General features: G+C 38.9%; 1 protein-coding gene across 1 annotated transcript; it reads left to right on the forward strand.

Annotated features, from left to right (window-relative positions):
* Window positions 1-257: 257 nt before the first annotated feature.
* LOC100892041 (transient receptor potential cation channel subfamily A member 1 homolog) lies at window positions 258-21,920 on the forward strand. Its single transcript, XM_030995244.1, has 23 exons — window positions 258-621; window positions 5,017-5,188; window positions 6,235-6,308; window positions 6,641-6,823; window positions 7,932-8,141; window positions 8,333-8,426; window positions 9,216-9,477; window positions 10,145-10,346; window positions 10,916-11,007; window positions 11,471-11,620; window positions 12,091-12,211; window positions 12,652-12,791; window positions 13,405-13,526; window positions 14,232-14,372; window positions 14,970-15,310; window positions 16,141-16,461; window positions 16,764-16,901; window positions 17,631-17,739; window positions 18,005-18,096; window positions 18,727-18,954; window positions 19,588-19,656; window positions 20,374-20,562; window positions 21,165-21,920. Exons 1-23 carry the CDS (start codon window positions 385-387, stop codon window positions 21,432-21,434), a joined length of 3,957 nt encoding a protein of 1,318 aa, XP_030851104.1. The 5' UTR covers window positions 258-384; the 3' UTR covers window positions 21,435-21,920.
* The last annotated feature ends 909 nt before the right edge of the window (window positions 21,921-22,829 follow it).

Raw genomic sequence — 22,829 nt, forward strand, 5'->3', positions numbered from 1 at the left:
AACCAATCATCGCTGGCAATGAACAGCAATCTATAAAGTGAAATCTCTTTTTTTTTTATTCTCGAAAAACAAACAAAACAAGTTACACCGTTGTAGTTTTCATTTCACCTTGACTTTCGAAACCCACGTCATTTATTTTTTACTGCGTTGAACAAGTATACAGTAGGCGGAAATCACGATCAACAAAAGGGAGAAGAGTTTAGTGTTGTATTTTGTGCTTTCCCGGGTTACAATCACACAAAAAGGAAGAACAGGCAGCCTCGGTTGTCCAAATTCACAGGACTGGACGTTAAGTGTATTAACCATACATCGAACGATTTCAGTTATTGGTTTGATTAACAAATCAAGAGACTCTTTAAATCGTTCTACTGTCGGTCCGTGATCATGGCATCACTTTCGAAGTCGCGATCCATGTCGAAGAGGCATGCTGCACCCGTGGTCACTGTCGTCGCCGACCTCGACTTGGATAGCTGGGATGACAGTTGGGGTGATAGTGACTTGGATGACCTGAGTAGTTTGGATGATGATTTTTTTAATCTGGAAGCCGACGAGGAGACGTCAACGCTCAGCAGGGCGAAGTCAGTCAAGAAGAAACAGAATCAGAAGAAATCTGTTGTACAGGTATGACACTGGGCAGTATGAGATCATTATGGTTGACCGGGGAACATTTTTCAGGCATCTATTGTGGGTGAAAGCTCAAGTCTATAAGAATGATAATAAAGACTACGATATTATACAAAATAATAAAAGGCTACATTGATTGATCGACTGATGACAGCTCAAGACTATATAGGTATATTATTACAAACAATGGGATTACAGGTTTATAATAAGTATCTAAATTCATTTATCGATTGATCTAAGAAAAAAATATCCACTGGTATTCATTGAAATATTATATTTGAATTTCAATACCTAAGCCCATGTGTCAATTGGGTCTCAAAGGGGGAGGGCTGTTTGTCTGAATATTTTACTCCGTGGTTTAAAATTCATGCGATGACGGAATTTATATAATTATAACTGTTAAACTCATCAGCACCAAGTAACTAAAAAGAGTTCAGAATTATGTTTATTAACCTTGAAATCATAACACAGTTTCTTTCGAAGTGACATTGTAAATAAATGTACTATAACTGTAGCAAAAACATTTTATCGATTTATAAAGGAGTGATATTCTACAATGTGTGAAATAGGCTCAATCAATCTCCACTTGCTCCAATTTGTGCAGTTTCAATCAAATGTGAACATTTTAGGCGGAAACTACACACTGTAGCTACAGCGGCCTTGGTCTACAGATGTGTTTGTTTCAAAGAGAAACAAGGAAACACTATCGAAACAAGGAAACACTATCACCAGAAAGACGAATACTTTGAACTTCGTAACTACACTATACAAAACATTTCCCAGAATAACCCAATTAAAACATAATTGCAATTTAAATTCAATTCAAAGTATAGAAGTTGCACTTTCCTATAATGATTATTTTGCTGTGTATGTTCAAATACGCAACTTGGTCTATACACACGTCTGGTATTAAAGTATTTACGTTTCCAAAGAAAACATTTCAGTTTTGATATTTGTCTAGTACATTGGGTCATGGTATATCTTATCTTTCAAATGTATAAAGAACCAAAAAGAAGATATCAAAGATATACCGGGGAGTGGATTTTTTGCTAGCAGTCTTATGTTAAAAGGTACTCTGTCTCATTTGCAAGCCAAAAAACAAGAAGAAAAGGTAAGATTCCAAATGTCTTAAAGTGGGAAAATAACGACCATTTGATGTCGAATAGACTTAAGTGGTTGCAATCAATTTCGAAATAGTCTGATTTTCTGACCCTTGTACAGAATGGTAGTACGTTTTTTACTGCGCAAAGATTCAATCAGTTTAATTTTGGCCATGACAAAAAATGGATTATTGATGTAGACTAAGGCTCACCCTTATATCAGCTCATTTTCTGTATGTTAGTGCCACACAAAAAAAGAAAAACAGTCAGTCAGTCAATAGTATAGTAATAATGTCTGACAGTGAAGTATAGAAAGTAAACGGGTCCCCTTACATAATTTGAATATCAGGACACTGCTAACGTTTAAATTTCACAGGTAGGACATACGTGACGTATTCATAATTCCTGCAAACTTCTACATAATTTCATGTTTGCTGCACACTGGACAAAGTACCTTTAAGCTTTACCATAATAATTCTAGCATAGTTTCTACAATTCAAAACTTGAACATCGTATTTTCCATGTTTTATGAACAGAAAAACGAAACCAAATATCATTGTTTACTATGGCGAAGAGAGGCATTCGCTTGTGGACAATGACAAAGAGAGGAATTTCCTTTTAACAAAGAACGAGGATACAACTCAACTATTGTGGGAAAGTCAGTGACTCGAATATAATGAATTGAGAATAAAAACATATCTCTTGTGCAGTCTCACGATATTGCCTTTTTACAATAGCAGTAAGGGGAAAGGTTTTGTAATAGCTCAATAGAAATTCAGTTATATCCATGGCTTAATATGACGTATACGCAGACCATGTCCATGTTTGCATAATTTCAAATTATCACTTTTTCTAATGAATTGAGAATAAAAAAATATATCTCGTGTGCTGTCTCACGATTTTGCCTTTTTACAATAGCTCGACTGAATTGCAATAGAATTGGAAGGGAAAGGGTATTGTAAAGAGAATCATGGTCTTAATATGACGTAGACGATTTACGCAGTCCCATGCCCATGTTTGCATAATTTCAAATGATTACTTTTTATGTTTTCTATGACCCTGTCTGGTTGCCATTATGTAGGTGATGGACGTGATCGCTGGGCTATCATAATGGAAAGGAATCAAGAAACATTGGATTTTGTTAGGGAATATTATGATTTTCAACAACATGAAGCAAATAGTAAGCTTCTAATAACTTCAGATATCTGTTTGATTAGGATTAAACTTTGAGTCATTTGAAGTAACAGAATAAGATCATTGTCATGGTAACGGCATGTTAAAGAAGTTTTCATTTTTAACCACGTCCCCTCCAAAAAATAAAACAAATTAACCTAATCAATACAAGGGAACACTATAATATATATATTAAAACAATACAAAAATAGGAAGCAGAAATAAGTAGAGAATACAATCATGACAGTAGACAATATGTCATAAAGTAATGTCTTTGAGTTCACCTTTATTTGCATCTGGCTCGAGCTTGGCTTGGGTATTGGGCACTGGATGATTAACATGGGCAAAATGCACTTGTTTACATGATCGCATTATCTCTTATTGTTTTATGACTTTTTTTAAAGACTGACAATATCATGTTTGTCTATCATAGATCTGTGTAGCTTGATGTCTCATTGTAATGTTTAGGGGAAAGAAAACTAAGCAACGATTGTTGAATTTTAGCGACAATCGTTCGCCATCGCTGCTCATTAATACTTCTATGACATGCAGTAATAAAGTGAAATTTCAGGACTCATGACAAATTCGTTTAATAGTTAATTGCGCTTGACTGAGTCTTGGTTGAGAGATGGAAGTGAAATTTCTCATCATCAAGGACGAAGCAGTATTATTATTATTATTATTATTATTATTATTATATTATTATTATTATTATTATTATTATTTCACCGCCTTTACAATGCTGTTTGAATGAACAAAAATAAAATGTAAGGCTTCCTGGGAGAAATGACCTGGTAATAGTGTTGAAGGTTGATGAACAAAATGCGTAATTTTTGTATCAAATATGACTTATTATATTCCTTCTACCGTACGAACCCTCTAACATGCAACAATCCTGACAAAATTCTCCAAACACAAAGATATTTATAGTTTTCTTTGAAGGCGTCAATGTGCATTACCCTCTAATAGTGAATTCTCCCCACCATTTTTTAATTTCCCCAACCGTTTTTCCATGACAATAAGTCATTAGACAGGCCTTTAAAAATCTTTCAATACTTGAATGTCTGGAACGGTGTGTAGAGTCAATTCATTGCTTTATAATAATAATAATAAATAATGTTCAATTCTTATATAGCGCATATTACAAAATTGTCTCTATGCGCTTAGATACGAGAGAGAGAGAGAGAGAGAGGAGGAGAGAAAAGACATGAAGAATATTGAGCTTTCACCGTTTAGCAATTACAATTATCAAATCAATTACAAAATTCACATGTTTACTATATCAATTTACATCCATTTAAAATGTAAATTGTAATAATCTATTTGGAAGAATTAAGGAACCGATCAGATCAGTTTTTCCCAATTTGTATCATTAATAGTGGTCTGTTTTCACTCAAACTTTCAGATTATCTTTAATTGTACATTTAGCATTGACGTCACTACCTTAGCACCATTTTTTCTCATCTGAACAATGTTACTAAGTCCCTTTAAATCATATGGGCCTAATACACGAATTAGGGCTAGCTTGACCTGAAAATGACTCAATTCTCGGAGCATGAGCAGTGAGTGCCCTGGGTCTACTTCTTACTCATATTTCTGACCCTTTTTTTTCTCCTTTTCCTTCCCTTTTCCTTCTCTTGTCCTTTCCTTCCCCCCCCCCCTTTTTTTTAAGGGGGGGGGGGGGCGCCGGGCCCCCGTCCACCCGCGCTTGCTTCTACTACCACCACCACTACTACTACTACTACTACTACTACTACTACTACTACTACTACTACTACTACTACTACTACTACTACTACTACTACTACTACTACTTCTACCACCATCCGCACAAATACTACTACCATCACCACTACTACTACTACTCCTTCTCTAATGTACTACCGCTGCTAGAGTACACCAATTTTTCTGCTACTTTTGGCAACCGCTATATTATTCTTTTTTTAATTTTCAAATTCTAAAATTAATCCTGTGTGCTATATTTTGGTACTATCTTGCTCAAGGTTCGCGACATTTTGTTCATATAAAATAATCAACTAGCGCATAGTCAACGTTGTATAATAATCTTTTATCTAGCTGAGGAAGATAACACTAGTTTTATATATTTTTCACATCTCAGGTCGCGAGGGCGGGCCAACTTGCGGAGCTTCAGGAGCTGCTGAATGGTATGGACCCGAGCGACAGAGCCGACTCAGTGTCGGAGCACGACGCCAAGAACTACAGCGCGCTCCACTACGCGGCCCACATCGACAACCTAGACATGGTGAAGCTCCTGGTTCAACATGGGGCAGGTAGGGGTGAATGATGCTTGAGGGTTGAAGTGGGAGGAATGGATGCAGGTGGCTGATGGAGATTGTTGATCGAGGGGTGTTGCAGGTGAAATGGAGGAAAGGTGTCTTTTGGGGGCATTGGTAGTGGTGGTGGGGGGGGGGGGGGGGGGGGGTAAATTCGGAGGTATGAGTGCAGGGATCGGGACGATGGCGAATGTTGGTGGAGGTGTGTAGTAGATGATGGAGGGGACGTATCGTTTGGTAATTGAAGGTGATCGATATCGGAAGTATGAGTGCAGGGAGTCGATGGTGTTTGGTGGCGGAGGTGTACGTGTTACAAATGGTGGAAGGGAGTTGTCATTTGTGGGTTCATGGTGGAGGAGCGATATCGAAGGTATGAGTGCAGAATGTCGATGGCGATTGGTGACCCAGGGTGTTGTGTTACAGATGGTGGAAGGAAGTTGTCATTTGTGGATTAATGATGGAGGGGCGATATCGAAGGTATGAGTGCAGGGAGTCGATGGTGTTTGGTGGTGGAGGTGTTTAGTTGATGATGGAAGGAAGGTGTCATTTGGGTTATTGATGGTGGATGGGTGAAATCAGAGGTATTCAGTGTAGAATGTCGATGGCGATTGGTGGTAGATGGTGGTAGGAAGGTGTCATTGCGGAATTGGTGGTGGAGGGATGAAATGCGAGCAGGGATCTGAGATGATGTGCTAGAGATGAAATTTCGACGCTAGATTGCTCTGGAGATGATGTGTCTGGTGAGGTGGTGGTGATGGTGGCTGCGGTAAGGTGACGATGGGTTAATGGTTTGAGAGATTAATGACGACACCTCAAGGAATAATGAAATGAATAACCGTCGTAGTTTTGAAACAGTGAGTGAATTTCTCTTTCTCTCTCTCTCTCTCTCTCTCTCTCTCTCTCTCTCTATACCCCTTTATCTCTTTATTCCCCCCCCCCCCACTTTCTGTCTTCCACCAATCGTCTGTGTATGTGTCACTGCAATGCACTGCATACTGCTGAAATATCTGGCAACCAATCATCTATCGTAACGTGCTATCCAGACGTCGACGATGTGGGTGAAGCTGATCGTCGTCCTCTTCATTTAGCGGCTGGTGCAAAGAAAGACCTAGCAAAAGTAAGGGACATTCATAAATTCATTATTATTGAATGTTTTTTTCGTAAGTAAATGATAAACAGGTACACCCAGAGCAAGAGTTTCCAGGATATAAAATGGCGAATGTTTCAATTTTCCAGTACACTGTGTTTTTGCATTAAGTAGGCCATTTTTAAAAGGGATATATAGCCTTTGTCAATTTAAAACGATTCCATTTTACGAAAGCCGATCAGTGTTTAACATTTTTTTAAATTAAAAAATGGAAAGAAAAACAAATCTTACCGATATCATCACTTGTGAATGAAATACTAAAATTTAGTAAAAATTATGTTTCTATCACTTTTATTTATCAGGTTGAAGCGGCCACAAGGATGTCGAAACTTCCCGATGAAGGCGTCGTGAAATTCTTGTTGTCGAAAAATGCCGATGTGAATGCTGAGGACAGCAGAGGGCGCACTCCACTTCACATCGCCACTTTACAAGGCAACACTGAAGCTGTGTTTCACCTTCTTTCTAAGAGTGATAACGAACTAAATGTAAATAACAAGTTGAGACTTTGGAAAATGCTTTGCTCCTATGGTATGTCCGGAATATAATCGGAGTTTTGAGAAATAGATTCAATGAGTTCAAAAATAACGATCATTGCCAGTGGCCTAGTTTTAGGGGGCACGTACGGGGCATCTACCTCCAAGTCAAGAGGTGAAAATATAAAAAGAAAGAAGAATCGAGAACAAGAGAAAGTGAAGGGGTAAAGGGTGAAAATAACGAAAAAAATGAGATGCCTGTTGACTATCTCTCGCACCGTTCTCAGAATCAGTAACCTTGTAAATTCGCATTTTATTTCCCATGCAAAACAGTCCCACCCGTCGTCCCAACGCCACCCACCTTCAATCGGTAGACTCACGCTACTCCACTTGTCATATATTATTAATAATAATAATAATAAAAATAATCTTTTTAAAGTCCACTCCAAATTTTATTAAACCGAAAATGGAAATTCTTTTTGCCCAATTGATCGTGAGCCCGGCAGCCAATGAGCAGCGCCAGATCGACGTTGCTATATCCCTTTAATGTTGAACGCCAAACAAGGTAGCAGCAACTCCCGTCTTTTAACGTCTTTTGGTATGACGCGGCCGGGGTTCGAACCCACGACCTCCCGGTAGTGAGGCGGACGCTCTACTGACTGAGCCAACACACCGGTTGAATTAATGTTACCTCGTAATCATAAGTCGACGAATGATATATTTCTAGAATAATAATAACAACAATAATGATAATAACAAGCCCTGCACAAATCGATTTAAATAATAAGTTTTACAGTATTTCTTGACATTCTTGTATAGCGCTCATAGTATAAAAAACGCCATTCCTAGCGCTCCATTATTATTACTCCGGCTTTACCACTGCTGTCATTGTAGAATGTGTCAGGTACCCATCAACCTCGTCAGAGTCGAGCGTCGCAAATGTAGATTAAAGGTTGCCCGGGCCATATCTTGGCAAAGGACATTAATGCCGCTGAAGGAATTCGAACCCCGCACCCTGTTGTTCACAGTCCAGAAACCTATCCAATAGACCAGAACACCACAGATTACAGACAGATTTCTAAAAACAAAGTCCATGGATAAATGTCTTTTTGATTTATAGAAAGCGGATAATCGCCATACGACCCCGTTATTGCTGGCATGTCTTTACGGGAAGATCGACATCGCCACCCTCCTCATCAACAAGGGAGCTGACCTGATGGTGTACGATGACAATCTCGACACTCCGCTCCACATAGCCTTCAACGAGGGCAACAAAAAGATCGCGAGGAAGATCATCGAAAAGGCAAAGGAGACCGATAAATTAAAAGAAGTAAGTTACTAAACTTTGACACTTTCTTATGATTATAATTATCATATTACTATTTCCCTTTCTTTCTTCGCTCTCATTATAAAAAAAAAAAAACAATATCTTAATTTGAGTTTTATAAAGAGGAGGACATTTCTGCACGCTATCTCATTAATATGACATGCATGTATAACTCATCTGCTATCTTTCCCTAGGTTCTAATCGAGACAAACAGTGACGGCGTTGCACCAATCCATCTAGCGGTGAGGGGAGGGCACAAAGAATTGGTACAGCTCTCCCTCGAACATGGTAAGAAATGATCATTATTATTATCGACTGATTTAATGAAATAATACAACATATGTACACACAGTTTTAAAAAAATAATAATTTGGAATAAGCAAGCCAGTGATGTAAATGGCATTCGCTGTCGGGTGGGGCTAGTAAGGAAGCGAGCGAAGGGGGAGGGTGAAAGCCCTTTTGCACGTTGATGTTTGAAATTGTGAAATGTTGTGCATAGGCCTATTATGGTAAGTTTTATTGACTTGCAAAGGTCTTCATGATTTAGAAAAGGTAGGGGTTTTGCTCTACCAAATATAATATGTAGATATTTTAACTCAATATAATTATTCAACAGTAAAATTCTCATCTCTTATTTGAAAAAGTAGCATATTTTAGGACAAACCATCGGCTAATTTTTGCGAAATATTTGACTGGCCTTGAATAAATTAAAACCATAAAGTGAGAGCACCTCGGATTGGCTATTGAATACTGCACTTAAAATTAGTTGTAATTTCCGATAATGATTCTGATAATTGCCCTGGGATAATGGTGCCAGGCAGTCAAATAGAAACAACTTATAAACAAGTAAAACAAAACCACAACCAATACTGTCAATAACAGCAACAACGACACATAAATAATCACAACCAATATGGATATCTCCCGTTTTCCAATATTACATTTGTGTTTCCCTGTCCGTTTATGAAAAATATTTCAAATATAGACTCCTGTCCCCTCACTACATTGCTATAGTCGTTTAGCTGAATATCATTACATGTGGGTTTTCCTATTGTAAAAATACAATGTATGCCACAGTGTTAATGGCAAACCAAACGGACAGTAAAGACGAGGCGGACGACGACAGCGATGATTATGATGAAGATGTGGTCAACTACGGGGGAGGAGAGAACGACGACACACCCCTGCATGAGGCTTGCTCTGCTGGCCATCTCGACATCGTGAAGATGCTGTTGGAAAAGGGCGCCAACATCAACGTCACAAATTGGGATAACGAAACCGCGCTCCATCATGCTTGCAAAGAGAACCATCAACTAGTGGCGGAGTTTTTGGTAGAAAAGTGAGAAATATTCTGAACACTTAAAATACATTTCTGTAGCTCAAAACCCCAATGTGTAGTTATATTAAGTCATATAGATGTAAGAAAATGGATTTAACGAGAGGTGACGAAAATTGATGTTTAGAAGCTTCATATCAAGGGGAAAGAAAATTAACGAATATGAAGAGACGATCAAAATAATATTAACGAAGAAGATTGACAAGAATGAACAGTAAAGAATGAGAGTAAGGTTTAAACAAGGGAAGGAAGATGAAGGGACAAAATAAAACTAACGAAGAGTCGAGGGACAGAATGAAAATGTTTAAGGCGATGTATGGATGAAGAACTGATGATAAAACATACCATAAGACATCAACGAACAAGGAATACTAAAGGAAAAGAATTGAGAAAAAGGGAAGCAAAGAAGATTAGTATCAACGTAACTTCTCCCAGCTCGGAGGTTTATTGTAACACTCTTCTACATATCTCTGCCTTCTAGTTTCCCTAGTTGTTCCTTGACCTTCATCTTTTAAGAAACTCTGATGCGTTTATAATGTATTTCGCATGTTTTTCTTTAACCATTCATAATTATCAAAATATTTTGTTTAACCCCTGTCATATGCAATAGTTCTTAAAGGTGCTCTTATCTTTCCACTATGGTTTAATACGACAATTTTAACTGCTACAGCGGTGCTGACATGAGTGCCAAGAACGATGAACAGCTCACGCCCCTCCAGGTCGCGACCAACTCCGGTAGCTTCGACACTATCATCGGTCTGCTCGATCGTAATCGTAACTTGAACACGAGCACGACTACGAGTGATAATCAAGACGCGGCCTCGGAGCTCCTCAAGTGGGTGGCTACGGAGAACAAAGCAAATACACTACAGGTAAGCAAATAAAAGAGATTTGTTAACAGTAGAGATGGTGAAGGACATGACGTAGCAGAGACGAAGCAGAGGAAGAATATTAAAAAGTGAAAGGAGAAATACATGTATATAGAAGAACACGAAGGTGAAGGTTACGATGATGATTGTTAAGATAATTTGTTTATTTTGCTAATGATGGTTGTGATAACGTCGTTGGTTGTGCCGATGATAACGATGTTGTTCTTGATGATGACAATAACGATGATGAAAGCACGAACGCAAATACTAAAACAAAATCAAACCCGAGGTAATTTCAATAGCCTTGTCCATCACTTTATGAACAAGACAATAACATAAATCCGAAAATAAATTATTTCAATGGGATATGCATAGGGTATGAAATTTCTCGATAGTGATTGATCTTTATGGTGGTTATGGTGATGATAATAATGTTATTCAGGTTGTCGATGGCGATGATGATGGTGATGATGATGTTGATGAAGATGAGGGTGAGGATAAAGATGACTGTGGTAACAAGGATGATTAAGGGGAATAATGATGATGATGTCGACTCTCTTCTTTTCTCTCAGCTTCTTCTTCACCACGGGGCTAAGCTCCATGGCGCCAATGATGACACAATCGCCGAATTCATTCTCGATGCCGCCAAGAAAGGACACACAGAGTAACTCATAACACTGAAATCGAAAGAATATTTATAGCATAATCTTTCTAAGAAATGATTAGTTGAACACATGAATGAAAATATACATTCGTTGCTACTAGGCCTTTGTAAGATGTGTTTGCCCATTGAGATGGTATTTATGCACTCCAATACCATCACATACAGTATCTTTAAATGGTTTACATAAACCCTATATTTTGCTGCACCTATGAATGAAGAAAGTCAATTAAAACAAGTTCATGATGGTTTTTTTCTTTTTAATCATATATACTTTTTATGCATTTTTACATTGGCTGTTATAGTCATGATTATTTCAAAGTTCACATATCTGTCTTCTACCCTGCCCACGAGAAAAATAACCACCACCAAAAATGTGACAATTTTTCAAACAAAGCCCAGAACTTTTGTGTTTTTGAGGAAATACGATTGTATACATTTATATTCATGATGTTTCATTGTGCAGAACGGTAGCGGCATTGATCCGATGGAAGAGAAGCGAAGTCGTTGATAAGTGCGATGACGTGGGTAACGCACCGCTCCACTATGCCTCCGAGGCTGGACATGACCTGACCGTTCAGGAGCTCATCAAGGCGAAGGCTAACGTCAATGATACGTAAGAAAACTGAAATCTAAAGTCTTGTTAAATAATGACGCGGTAAACCACCGCGAAAAAAGTCGCCGCGTTTTTGTTAACGTGTAATTTACGGTGACGGTGTGTCATCTTATGTGGATTCACTAAGTTCTGTGTTATGAGAGACTTACACTTTACGTCACCATAAAAAGAAAACCGACCTGCTTTTGTTGCGTCATAGCCTCATAACTGAACGAGTAGATATACAGGTAATCTCATTTTGGTCACAACAGCAAAGGGGTGTCGATTTTAGGTGGGGGAGGGCGGCAATGACTAATATTTTCCCTAATATAATTATTTTGAAATTATTTGAGAATCACAAAGAGGGAAAGATTTCCCCTACTTGTTGTTGCAAGGCGAAATGAAAAATTACTGTTTCAATGTAGGTTTACATTATCTATCTCCATGTATATGGTTTTGATCAATAATTGTTCTTTCAATTCTTCTAAAAGAAACTATGACGATGCACAAGAGCGTACTCCTTTGCACCTTGCAGCAGCCAATGGCTGGATAAGGACAGTCAAGCAACTACTCAAAGCTAAGGCACGAGTTGATGAAACAGACCTGTACGAGGTAGGTAACTCAGATCTGATATAGTTATCTTCTTGCACGTGGTGCAGATCATCTGTATATAATTATGGAGCGGTAAAAGACGATTCTGAAACAATTCAAATCCTCAATGAGCCTCTGATAATCGAGACGAATGCCAGGTACTTTAATCTGATCCTGGTTCAATTTCTGCTGCAATGAGAGGAGATATCACAACACCAACGCAGGTCTCTGGGATTCATTTAAGAGCTTCCCATGGTGTGACTGAAAATTAGAAATAACAACATGAAGTCAACGTTCATTTTTATGGCATGATATCAACGAGTGTCATTGTATAAACAATTTAGATAATGTGAATCTTACGTTACCTCAACATTGCAGTATCACTACAATCTACAATAATTAGGGCAGGTTATTACGAGTTCATGGCTAACAGGTATATAATATTCTGCTTCATTTTCCAGATAACACCTTTGCATCTAGCCTGCAAGAAAGGTCACATCGATATGGTGAAGCTCCTCGTCTATGAGGAGAAAGCCGACATCGTACTGCGTGACAAGCAGGGACTCAACTGCCTCGACTATGCCATCGACAACGGGCACGAGTAAGATCACAAAACGACACGAATCAGATTACCTGGTTCCCCTTCCTCCTCCCCATGTCTCTATGTCCATAAATACATGTATATCTTCGTATCCGGACACATACCCCTGGACATCCACCCCAGAATACCCCCCCTCCCCCTCAGTCAACTGCCCTCTAGGACGACTACCCCTCGGGACAACTACCCCCGGAAAACTACCCAAGACAACTACCCATTAGAAAAACTACCCCCTAGGACAACTAAATCCCGGACAACTACCCCCGGACAACTTCCCCCTGACAACTATCCTAGGTGGTAGTTGTCAAAGGCCGGGCAACGAGAACACAATGACATTCTTTACTTTAAGATCACATGATGAACACTATTCTAGAGGCTGACTAAGCAAATAACGACATCCAGTGACGGACAGCTTACTATTACCAGATCGAAACGAAATGTAATGTCTAGCTTTCTCTAACCTCCTCCCCCCTCTCTCTCACGATATCTCAAACCCAAACCCCCTACACGCTCCAAACTTTCGTTTCGACTTCTCTATTGATCTTTCCATGATTCGCACCATTGGAATTTCTCTCTCCCCTTGATCAATCTCGTTTTACCTACTTCTCATCTTTAGGAACATTGCCAATTTGATTTTAAGTCACGACAAATGGCGAGAAGTGATGTCTGTATCCAGTCTGGATGATGATACATATGAGAGGACTACACCCATGAGAAAACTCATCAAAAACATGCCAGGTAAATGAACAATAAATGAACGCACTGCAAGTAAAAATCTTCGAGTCGTAAATGGACTAACAAATTATGTTTGTCCTTGAGCTTGTGCTTTCAGATGATTTTGTTTTCAATATATAGATCACTTTGGAAATTTGCCCAGATATCGATAAAGTGAAACCGTTTTATCCGTCTGCTGTTCCTTTCCTCAACATTCCTTATCACAATATACATAACATTTTAGACAACATTATTCTTATATACCATGTTCTACATAAATGTAGGCTGAAGTAATTGCATTCTTCCATGTGTGTCGTAAATCAGAGTTACAACTAACTACATGTAAGAATAGACTATTCCGGCCTACATAATTATATATCCCCTAGAGTTGAGTACTTTCAGTACCTGAAGCTTCATGCGCGTACTGTATGTCATACCAAAGTATAACATCCCTAATAGACGTCCCTGTAATACCACATTGCAACTTCACAAAGCATATTTTGATACATTGGTAATTTTACAGCACTTGAGAAGCGTTGAACACCTGTATTACTGTATGTCATACCAAAGTATACCATCCCTAATAGATGTCCCTGTAATACCACATTGCAACTTCACAAAGCATATTTTGATACATTGGTAATTTTACAGCACTTGAGAAGCGTTGAACACCTGTATTACTCTCTTGCCACTTCGTGAAAATGATACAACTTCCCCTTTCTTCTTCAGATGTTGCTGAACGAGTCATGGATAAGTGTGTCAAAGTATCGCCAGACGCAGGGCCAAAGGACAGTAACTTTTGGGTTGAGTTTGACTACGAGTTCCTCGAGGATTCCTTCTCCCATTGGGATAGGCCAAAGGATTCCGATGGTCAGTAGAAGTATCAGCAGCTTCAGTATTAGTAACAGTGATGGTGGTATTGGTGGTGGTGATATTAGAAGTAGTAATTGAAGCTGACAAGGATGATACATGTTTAACGTAGCTCTTTAATGTTACAGTTGGTGGTGTGCCGAGTAGTGCAGAGAAATCTGCCAGCACCCCAGCCCTACCTTTATGCCATCCAGCTTTGCGTTCTTGTTTTTCAAGCTCCACCACAAACAGAGCAGTGGAGAACGAGAGAGCTGTTAAGGCCGTCCCGCTTACTGGAGTCTTCAAGAAGGATCAGATGTCTAGAAAATAATAATTAAACAAAAAAGAGCTACTCTTCTTTTCATTCCATCCATTGCATAATAATTGTCAATGAAAGCAACACGATACTAAACTAAAACACACAGAGAACTAATGGTATTGTTTTGTAATGATCACAAAGCACCAATGCTAGACTTTTGAATTATGCCCTATGTGAGGAGATCTTTTCGTGCTGAAGTAGGTTGTGCATCACTAAATGTTCTTGATCCCTTTACGTTTACAACTTAATATTGATTATTAATAATTGGAGACATTATGATTATCATTGCCCTTCCCTAGATGAAGATGAAGATGATGATGACGACGACGATGATGACGAGGAGGAAGAGGAAGAAGAGAAAAACGATGACGATGATGACGACAACGATGACGAGGATAAAACTAAAGAGACTTCATTCACCACTAAACCCAACGGGCAATCTGCATCTGACAGCGAGATACATATCACAGTCAAAGATAAAGCCGACAAAATGATTAACCCGAAGTCCAAGAAGATCCCTGAAACTCCGGCGGCGCCGACGGGAGACCAGTACGACGATCATGGGCATTTGATGAAGAGCGCAAGGCCGTATACGACCAGTTCAAAAGACATTGCTGCTAACCATCCTCTTAATATTATGGTAAATGCCATAGTTATCTTCTTATAATAAATAAAATGTTATTTGATATAGCGTCTTTTCCGCGCAGTTACAAAGCGCTGCACACATTGTTCTACATATTAGGGCCACTTAATAGCTTAACCAATAACATATCACTTCCAAAAAGACACATTGATAACAAGTTTTATGAAACATGGCCCAGAAATATTAGCCAGTAAAATCCAATGTCCAATATATTTGCCACGAGGATTTTCGAGAATAAGCTAAAGAGGTTCTGAAGTAATGATCAAGGCTATTTCCTGTCCTCCGTATGTGGGTACAATTTGCATGGCCCCTCTCTCTCAAACGAACAAACCCTTTGTGAAATGTTCTCGTGTGGCTAAGGCCTTTTTCCTCCTTTGCCAGGTGTTGATAAACATTGTTATTCGTTTCTCTCGATCCAAGGGTAGAAAGTAATTACCCATAAACTAGTGTGCAAGAGTTTAATGTTAATCCAAATCAAATTGGTCATGGATCATGGGTGGCATAAAGGCCTATGAGCAATTGGAACGGTAGAATCGTGAAGAAAACAAATGACAATTTCATTTTGCCTTGTAAATCTGTTAGGAAAAAGAGTGATGCAGATGTGTCCTTTTGGTATTATTTTGAAAGCATTATTACTTACTAGAGAGAAAAATAACTGTAGAAGTATCCGTATCTACAAGTACACTGTATTCAAGCACCTCGTCTGAGATGGATTATTGTATCTCTGTTTGGTGCCCGATCTTTAGTTCAGTATCCAATAAAACTCATAAAATTGATAAAATATGACGTTCCCATTTCTTAAGTATCAATAACTCTTTGAATTTCAGGTGACCTCAGAGCGTGCAGATCTCTTGGGCCATCCCCTTGTTTCCAGCCTGCTCAGTCACAAGTGGAGCCGAGTCGGACAGTACTTCTTCTTGGCCTCCCTCGGTTCGTACCTTCTCTTTGTTGCTATGCTGACTGGTTACGTCATCGTAGTCCCGCCTAGTTACTATGTGCGACAAGCCAACCAGAGTGCGGGGGTATCTTGGTTCGCCAACGGCGAACAAAAATGGACTGCAGGGTTCCATGAAGCTACGATCTTCTTCTTTGGTCGCATCGGTGATTGGATCATACTGGTTCTTTCGTTGATCAACCTGCTTCGGGAGGTACATTTCAATTTTTCAAGATTTTCCTTTGTTTTGTGTAGAATCGCATTTTGGTGGGTGGTAATAACGAGGATAGGCATGTTATTAGATGACATACATAAAATACAGGCTTGGAATAAACAGGCTTTTAATGATACCAACGATAAGTACGATAATATACTAACGAGAGGTTACCGCTAAAACTTGAATTGCATAATTTTCAAAAGGGGTATACATTTCTTTTAACACTCTTGATGACTCCGTCCAAGAACATTTTGTAAGTTTGAAAAAGAATCACTGATCGTTTTCTTTTCAATTTGTAGTTATCCCAGTTGCTTGTTCAGAGGAGGTCTTACTTCTGCTTCGGGAACCTAATCGAGTGGTCTCTGTACGTCCTGGCCATTCTCCTTGTCTTGCCACTTAGCGGGGTCCAGTACTTCATGGGGGTTAGCCTACGACTGGTAAGACCATGGTCAAGACCGAGAATGATACCTTTTCAGGTCCAGGTCCGAGACTTCAAAAACTTGGTCTAAGGCCGGGTTGGAAATGAAACTGTTAAGCGTCAATCGCGCATACAGGAGAATCTCTTATGATTTTTGTTTAAAGACTACGAGCTTATAATTATGAAATCATATAGGCGCATCTGAAATTAGCTATACAAGTATGATTATTACAGTCCATGTATTATGGCATTACGTGTATGATTGGTCTTTTCTGCTTTGAGATATTCTTTCAAATCTGGCCAACCCAATTCAATCTACACATTACTTGATATATAGTGCCTTTTCCCCGAGTTACAAAGACCTTCACAAAACGCATCAAAAAGTAGTACACACAATAATCGAAGACTTTAAGTGAAACAGCTGAGACAATACAGACGTATAGAAGCCAATGATTTCTAACAACAGATTCTGGCGTTCAAAATCTTCTTGAGGTGGTCGACAGATAAAGCAGTCTTCAGAGTGGAGGTTACTGGTTCCACAACCTTGCAGCAATTGACGGAAAAGACAATTGTCTTCATCATATTTCTTGGAGAGGGGCTGCGTCATTTAAGAGCAAGCGAGAGAAAAATAGCTAAAACGAAACGATTGATTTATATCTATACCGAGATCGACGCAGCAATTGAAAGAGCTCTCAAGAAATATGTAATTTGAAATAAAATGTCGTCACTTCTTAACTGTTCATGATAGGGTTGGCAATGGCAGTGCGGTGCAGTGGCTGTCTTCCTGGCATGGATCAATCTCATTCTCTTCATCCGTCGCTTCTCGGGGCTGGGGATTTACGTCATCATGTTCATCGGTAAGATCTATCTATCAGGGGAGGGGGTGTAGATATTTATCCACCAATTATTGAATCCCCCCTTGGGGTATCATGTGTATGAGTGTGAACAATCGAAAGAATTTCTTGGTTTTTGGAATAGATACTTCCTCCTCTGTTACTATCATGTGATTTAGTGGATACACTAAACTCATGTTGCTAGTTGAGCTGTAATTATCAGTGTGAAATTGAAAACAGAATATTGTCTACGACCCCACAAACAATATCAAATTTCGTTACGTTTCAGATATTCTACGGACATTCATGAAGTTCGTCCTCATTCTCATCCTCTTTGTCGTCGCCTTTGCGTTGGCTTTTTACACACTCCTCATGAACCAGGTAATATCAGGTCGTTTATATGGTGCGTCTTACATCTACAGGTTGGGCCTTAATTGTAAAGAGAAGGCATTCATAAGTCACCTTTAGAACCAAATCCAATACTTCTTTCGAATAAATAAACGAAAAGGAAAATTTCATGGCAGTTTTATTGTTCGAAAATCATTTTTTTTTAAATGAAATGAGTGTCTTAAATGTTCTTTACATTGCATCGTTTTTACGACTTCCTACATAGCTTATCAATTCACCATTGATGGCATACATCATGGTCAATCCTTCTTGCGATCTTTCTTTATTGGACCGTGGGAAGAGAGGAAGAGGAGTAGGAAGGGGGGGGGGTATGCCTTAGCCATTGCGAATAAAAGTCATATCATGGTGTTTAAATTTGGTTACGCTATCGTTACCCGTAGGAAGAGTCCCAAATAGGTCTACAAAAATGATTTTACTGCTGAATCATCTTATCCCTACGCATGGTGTACAATTAGAAGTAGAGGCGGTGTACTTAATGTGATTAATCATTATCATCCATACGAAATGAACATCAGCATGATAAGTGCTAAAATACAAACATTTACGGCGGACTCCTTGTCAGATATGAACACTTTCATCGTTTTCCTTTCCTTCCTGACATAGCAACCCTTTCACAGCGTGCAGTACTCTTTCGCCAAGACTTTTGTGATGATGATCGGAGAGCTAGACTTTGGGGACATCTTCCACAGTCAGAACTACCTCGCTACGGAGAACACTTTAGCTGATGGTGAAGAAGACTTCTTCCTCACTTCTGTCTTTTACGAAGGCGTCACGTATACCATCTTCCTTCTGTTCCTCATCATCATGTCCATCCTCATCATGAACCTCCTGGTACGTCTAGAGATAATCAGAAAACAAATGTGGAGGGTACGAAAGAAGAAGCAAACTAGACGAAAATGGAGAAAAGGCACGGAAAAAGAAGTAGAGAGAAGGGAGTTGCGCTAGCATGGCTAGTGTAGTACACGTAATATCGGTTGTGGTATGACTTCAAGTCACTCTAGGAATCACAAATAGAGTTTTATTATTGACAATCCAAGACTTCAAAGGAACAGGGGGTGTTTCACAAAGACTAAGATCGAATTTAAATGGACGTTACTATGGCAGGCCACTTGTTGCTCTCACCATTTTTATCTTTAGATTTGTGACCATGATTTGTACGTCCATTGAGAGACCGATGCCAGTAAACGGTGAGAACAAAAATTAGCATGAATGGCCTGCCATAGTAAAGTCGATCTTAGTCTTTGTGAAATACCCCCATGAATGTTTTTTGTTTATAGCTGCGGCAGTAGAAACTACCATTTCAACTGTCATATAGAAGTAGAAGAACACATATAATGATACAACGGATGAATATGAAACTCTGAGGAAGAAATCAGCTGTCATTGGGTTCAAAGTTACATTGTAAGATAAATTCCGTCGAATTAAACCCGTTGCCAGCTAATAATGTTTCCTTTTATTGACTAGGTTGGTCTGGCTGTTGATGACATCCATGCAATTCAAGAAAAAGCAAAGCTTCATCGTCTAGCAATGCAGGTGAGTAAGATATTATTTTCCTTGCCATCGGCCATTGTGTCTTTCACTGTACAGTTTCTTTTAACATGACAGGCATTACATCTCGTCCCTTGAGTAAGTACTCCCTCAATGAAGTACAACGACGCTGTCCAAGAGTGGACGGTGCAGAGCAGCTTGTTACTGTTGTTGTTGTTGTTGTTGTAAGTGCTTGTGACTGAAAGAATTCCTTGTGCAGCTGTGTGCAGGAGCAAGTGGCAATGTGCTGTTCATTACTATGCGTGAAAGCAGGCTAATGGGCCAACCTACTATAAGCCCTACCTTTAATGTTTTAGTGATATCACTTTGTAAGTAAGCAATCTGCCCGAGAATACGAAGCACCTAAACTGACCTGAACTTGGTAATGAAGATGAACGTGGAAGTGAAAGCCTACCACGTTAATCTCTTGCATTTTCTGCAGACCATGCGCACCAAAGACTTCTCAGGTGTTCCTTCAGATTTACCGTTACTCTAACATTTTACTTGTCGGTACCTTTTTATGTCGACAGCGGGGAAAAGGTAACCTACGGCAAATCTTGGGATATACATCACCGACCTTAATATCTTGTCTATCACCATTGCAAAGACAAAAAAATATCAACGAATGGCAACTTGAAAAGCCACAAAAAAATTCAATATTTCGAAATCCCAACATAATTTCTTTAGGTAATAACACAACGTACTATATATGCTAAATGACAGGTGGAACTGGTGATGGAGGTGCAACGTGCCCTCCCAATCTTCATTTGGCGTTCGGCTGTCATCAGGTTTAAACGCTTCAATCTTAATCGGTCGTGCTGCAAGGGACTGCAGAAGTGGTACCGTACGCTGACTGGAGACCAGAACCTCCTACGACAGGCCATTCAGGTTTGCAACAAGACTACGGCACAGGTAAGAATACTAATCCATATGAGTGCGATGTTGTATTGTGCAACCTCCTCATACGATATAAAGAAGAAGGTTAACAACCCTCCCCAGAAACTAATGGAATATTGGGATAGTTCCAGAGTAAATTATAGTCATTGGACAAAATCTTTTTAAAGTGGTTTGCTAATATGAATGATTGTGCTTAGATCTGTTTTAAAACGCTCGTAAAATTGTTTTAAACCATTATTGTCTAATAAAAGAAAACTGCGATATGTTCGACGTTACCTGTCCAAAGGAAGCAAAGCTACTTGTCCTATGGATGTTTTTAGCGTATGCAGGTCTGAAATACTGTTTCATGACTTTTAAAGCAGGACAAAAAAGTACTTTCTTTATTGGTTGGTTGCGTTGTTTGTTTTATTTGGCTGCTAAGACTGCGCATGTATATGCTTGTAAGTAAGCAACCAGAGGCCCGAAGGACTTGGTAATGGGGATGACTGCTTACCAAAGGGTACGAGCGAATCGAATTGGTTTCGAACCCGGACCTCCCGGTTACGAGACCACTGCTCTTTCAATTAGCCCACCCGCCTCACTTACTTATCAGTTGTTTTTATTTTGGATAATACCAGGGTGGATTCTTGCACGAGGAAGTCACCACCGAACAACTGTTCACCAGCCTCAAGTATCGCCTGAAGCGCATTGATACCAAAGTGGAGACAGTGAGCGAGAGGGTCGAAGAAGAGGGGCCGAAGATTGTCCAAATCGGAGGCGACATGACCCAAATCCGCGTCGAGCAGAAACAGATGAAGGATCGCTTTGACCGTCTCGAGAACAAAATTGATGCTCTCTTGAACCACAACAAAGTGAAATGGGACGAGTCAAAGATGGATTCGAAATAAATGACAATGAGCGATTTCCATTGTTCTTTAATTATTGACAACGGCCATTCAAGAAATATATATACTCATGATCTCAGTCTGTGAAATGCCGTTTAGTTTGACTTTCTTGATCAGCGATTGGGTTGTATGAAAAATGTCATTTTTACATTTTGAGAATTTGAGGTTGTATGATCCATGGATTTTGATAATAGTCACAATTGTATATCGAATTAACACTACGTTTAAAAGTGTAATATATTTCATTTAGTATTATCCCGGAAGTAGACAATCTACATCGGAATTTTACCAGGTACTACTTACTGTAATTCAACCATGCACAACATGATCACGAGATTGCATATAATTGTTATCATAAAGTATTATACAAATAATGAATGGTTATGAGTTCAGTAGTGCGATATTCGCAATATTGAACAAATGAAAAACATTCATTAATTGTTTTATACAACATCGAAGAAGATCTAATAGAACGTTAATCAACAAATTATGCTTTACTCCTTATATTAAAGATAAATTAAAGTTGGGAGTCAAGCCTTCTCGATTACATTCAGATTGCCTTCGCGTCAGATACACGCAGGGATACGCGCACTGCAGAGAGGTCGCAGTCTGCATATATAACCAAACATGCACGGCGAATATAACCAAAAATGCACGCCCGTGCAATAGAACATCTATTGAATATCATGTGACCAACAATCCTCCAATCAAATGACAAGGATACACGTAGGTGTTGTATAAATAATTTCTATTTACTCGATGAAAACTTTTGTGAAAATAGCTTAAGTATGAAATATGTACATATCATATTAATTAAATGGTGTATGATGCATGCTATTATACCACATATTAGAATCGGTTAGCGTATTTGATGCATTAGGTTTTATATTTGATGACATACATGTATGAGGAAATAAGGCATAGACTTGCACATTTATGTTGTTTAAAAATCGCACCGTTGGTAAGGACGTTTTACATGATGCACATAACATCAAGTTCTAATATATATCTATGCAAATTATCAAATTTCAACTTGTGCATACTCAATTTAACTTTACGATTATTGTCAGTATATTGTCTTAACTAAAGTGCATTAAAATATCAACTTGACTCCGATAAATTCCAATTAGATGTACTTTTAGAGAGAAAAAAAATGTGTATACAATTCTTAAACAATTACCTATACTAGGAAATTGAACACTTTTATTTGTCATTCGTGTCAGTCAGCAATCACGGTCGTTAATAAGGCGAATAGACAAGTGATACATATGAACTGTCTAGTGGTTACGTCCTGGGTTACGTCACCGTACTGTGGATCGGTTCGAGTCTCGCCCCGGCACTATTGCATTTACTATACTTATGTTTTTATATTGTTATTGTATTATGCAGGGCTTTCTT

This window comes from Strongylocentrotus purpuratus, unplaced genomic scaffold (genome assembly GCF_000002235.5).
Source record: "Strongylocentrotus purpuratus isolate Spur 01 unplaced genomic scaffold, Spur_5.0 spur5_scaffold_21, whole genome shotgun sequence".
Classification (NCBI taxonomy): domain Eukaryota; kingdom Metazoa; phylum Echinodermata; class Echinoidea; order Camarodonta; family Strongylocentrotidae; genus Strongylocentrotus; species Strongylocentrotus purpuratus.

Coding starts and splice junctions, on each gene's coding strand:
- LOC100892041 (XM_030995244.1), top strand. CDS start 385: ATGGCATCACTTTCGAAGTCGCGATCCATGTCGAAGAGGCATGCTGCA. Junction 8,142..8,332: donor AGACCGATAAATTAAAAGAA/GTAAGTTACTAA, acceptor ATCTTTCCCTAG/GTTCTAATCGAGACAAACAG. Junction 12,792..13,404: donor GCCATCGACAACGGGCACGA/GTAAGATCACAA, acceptor TCTCATCTTTAG/GAACATTGCCAATTTGATTT.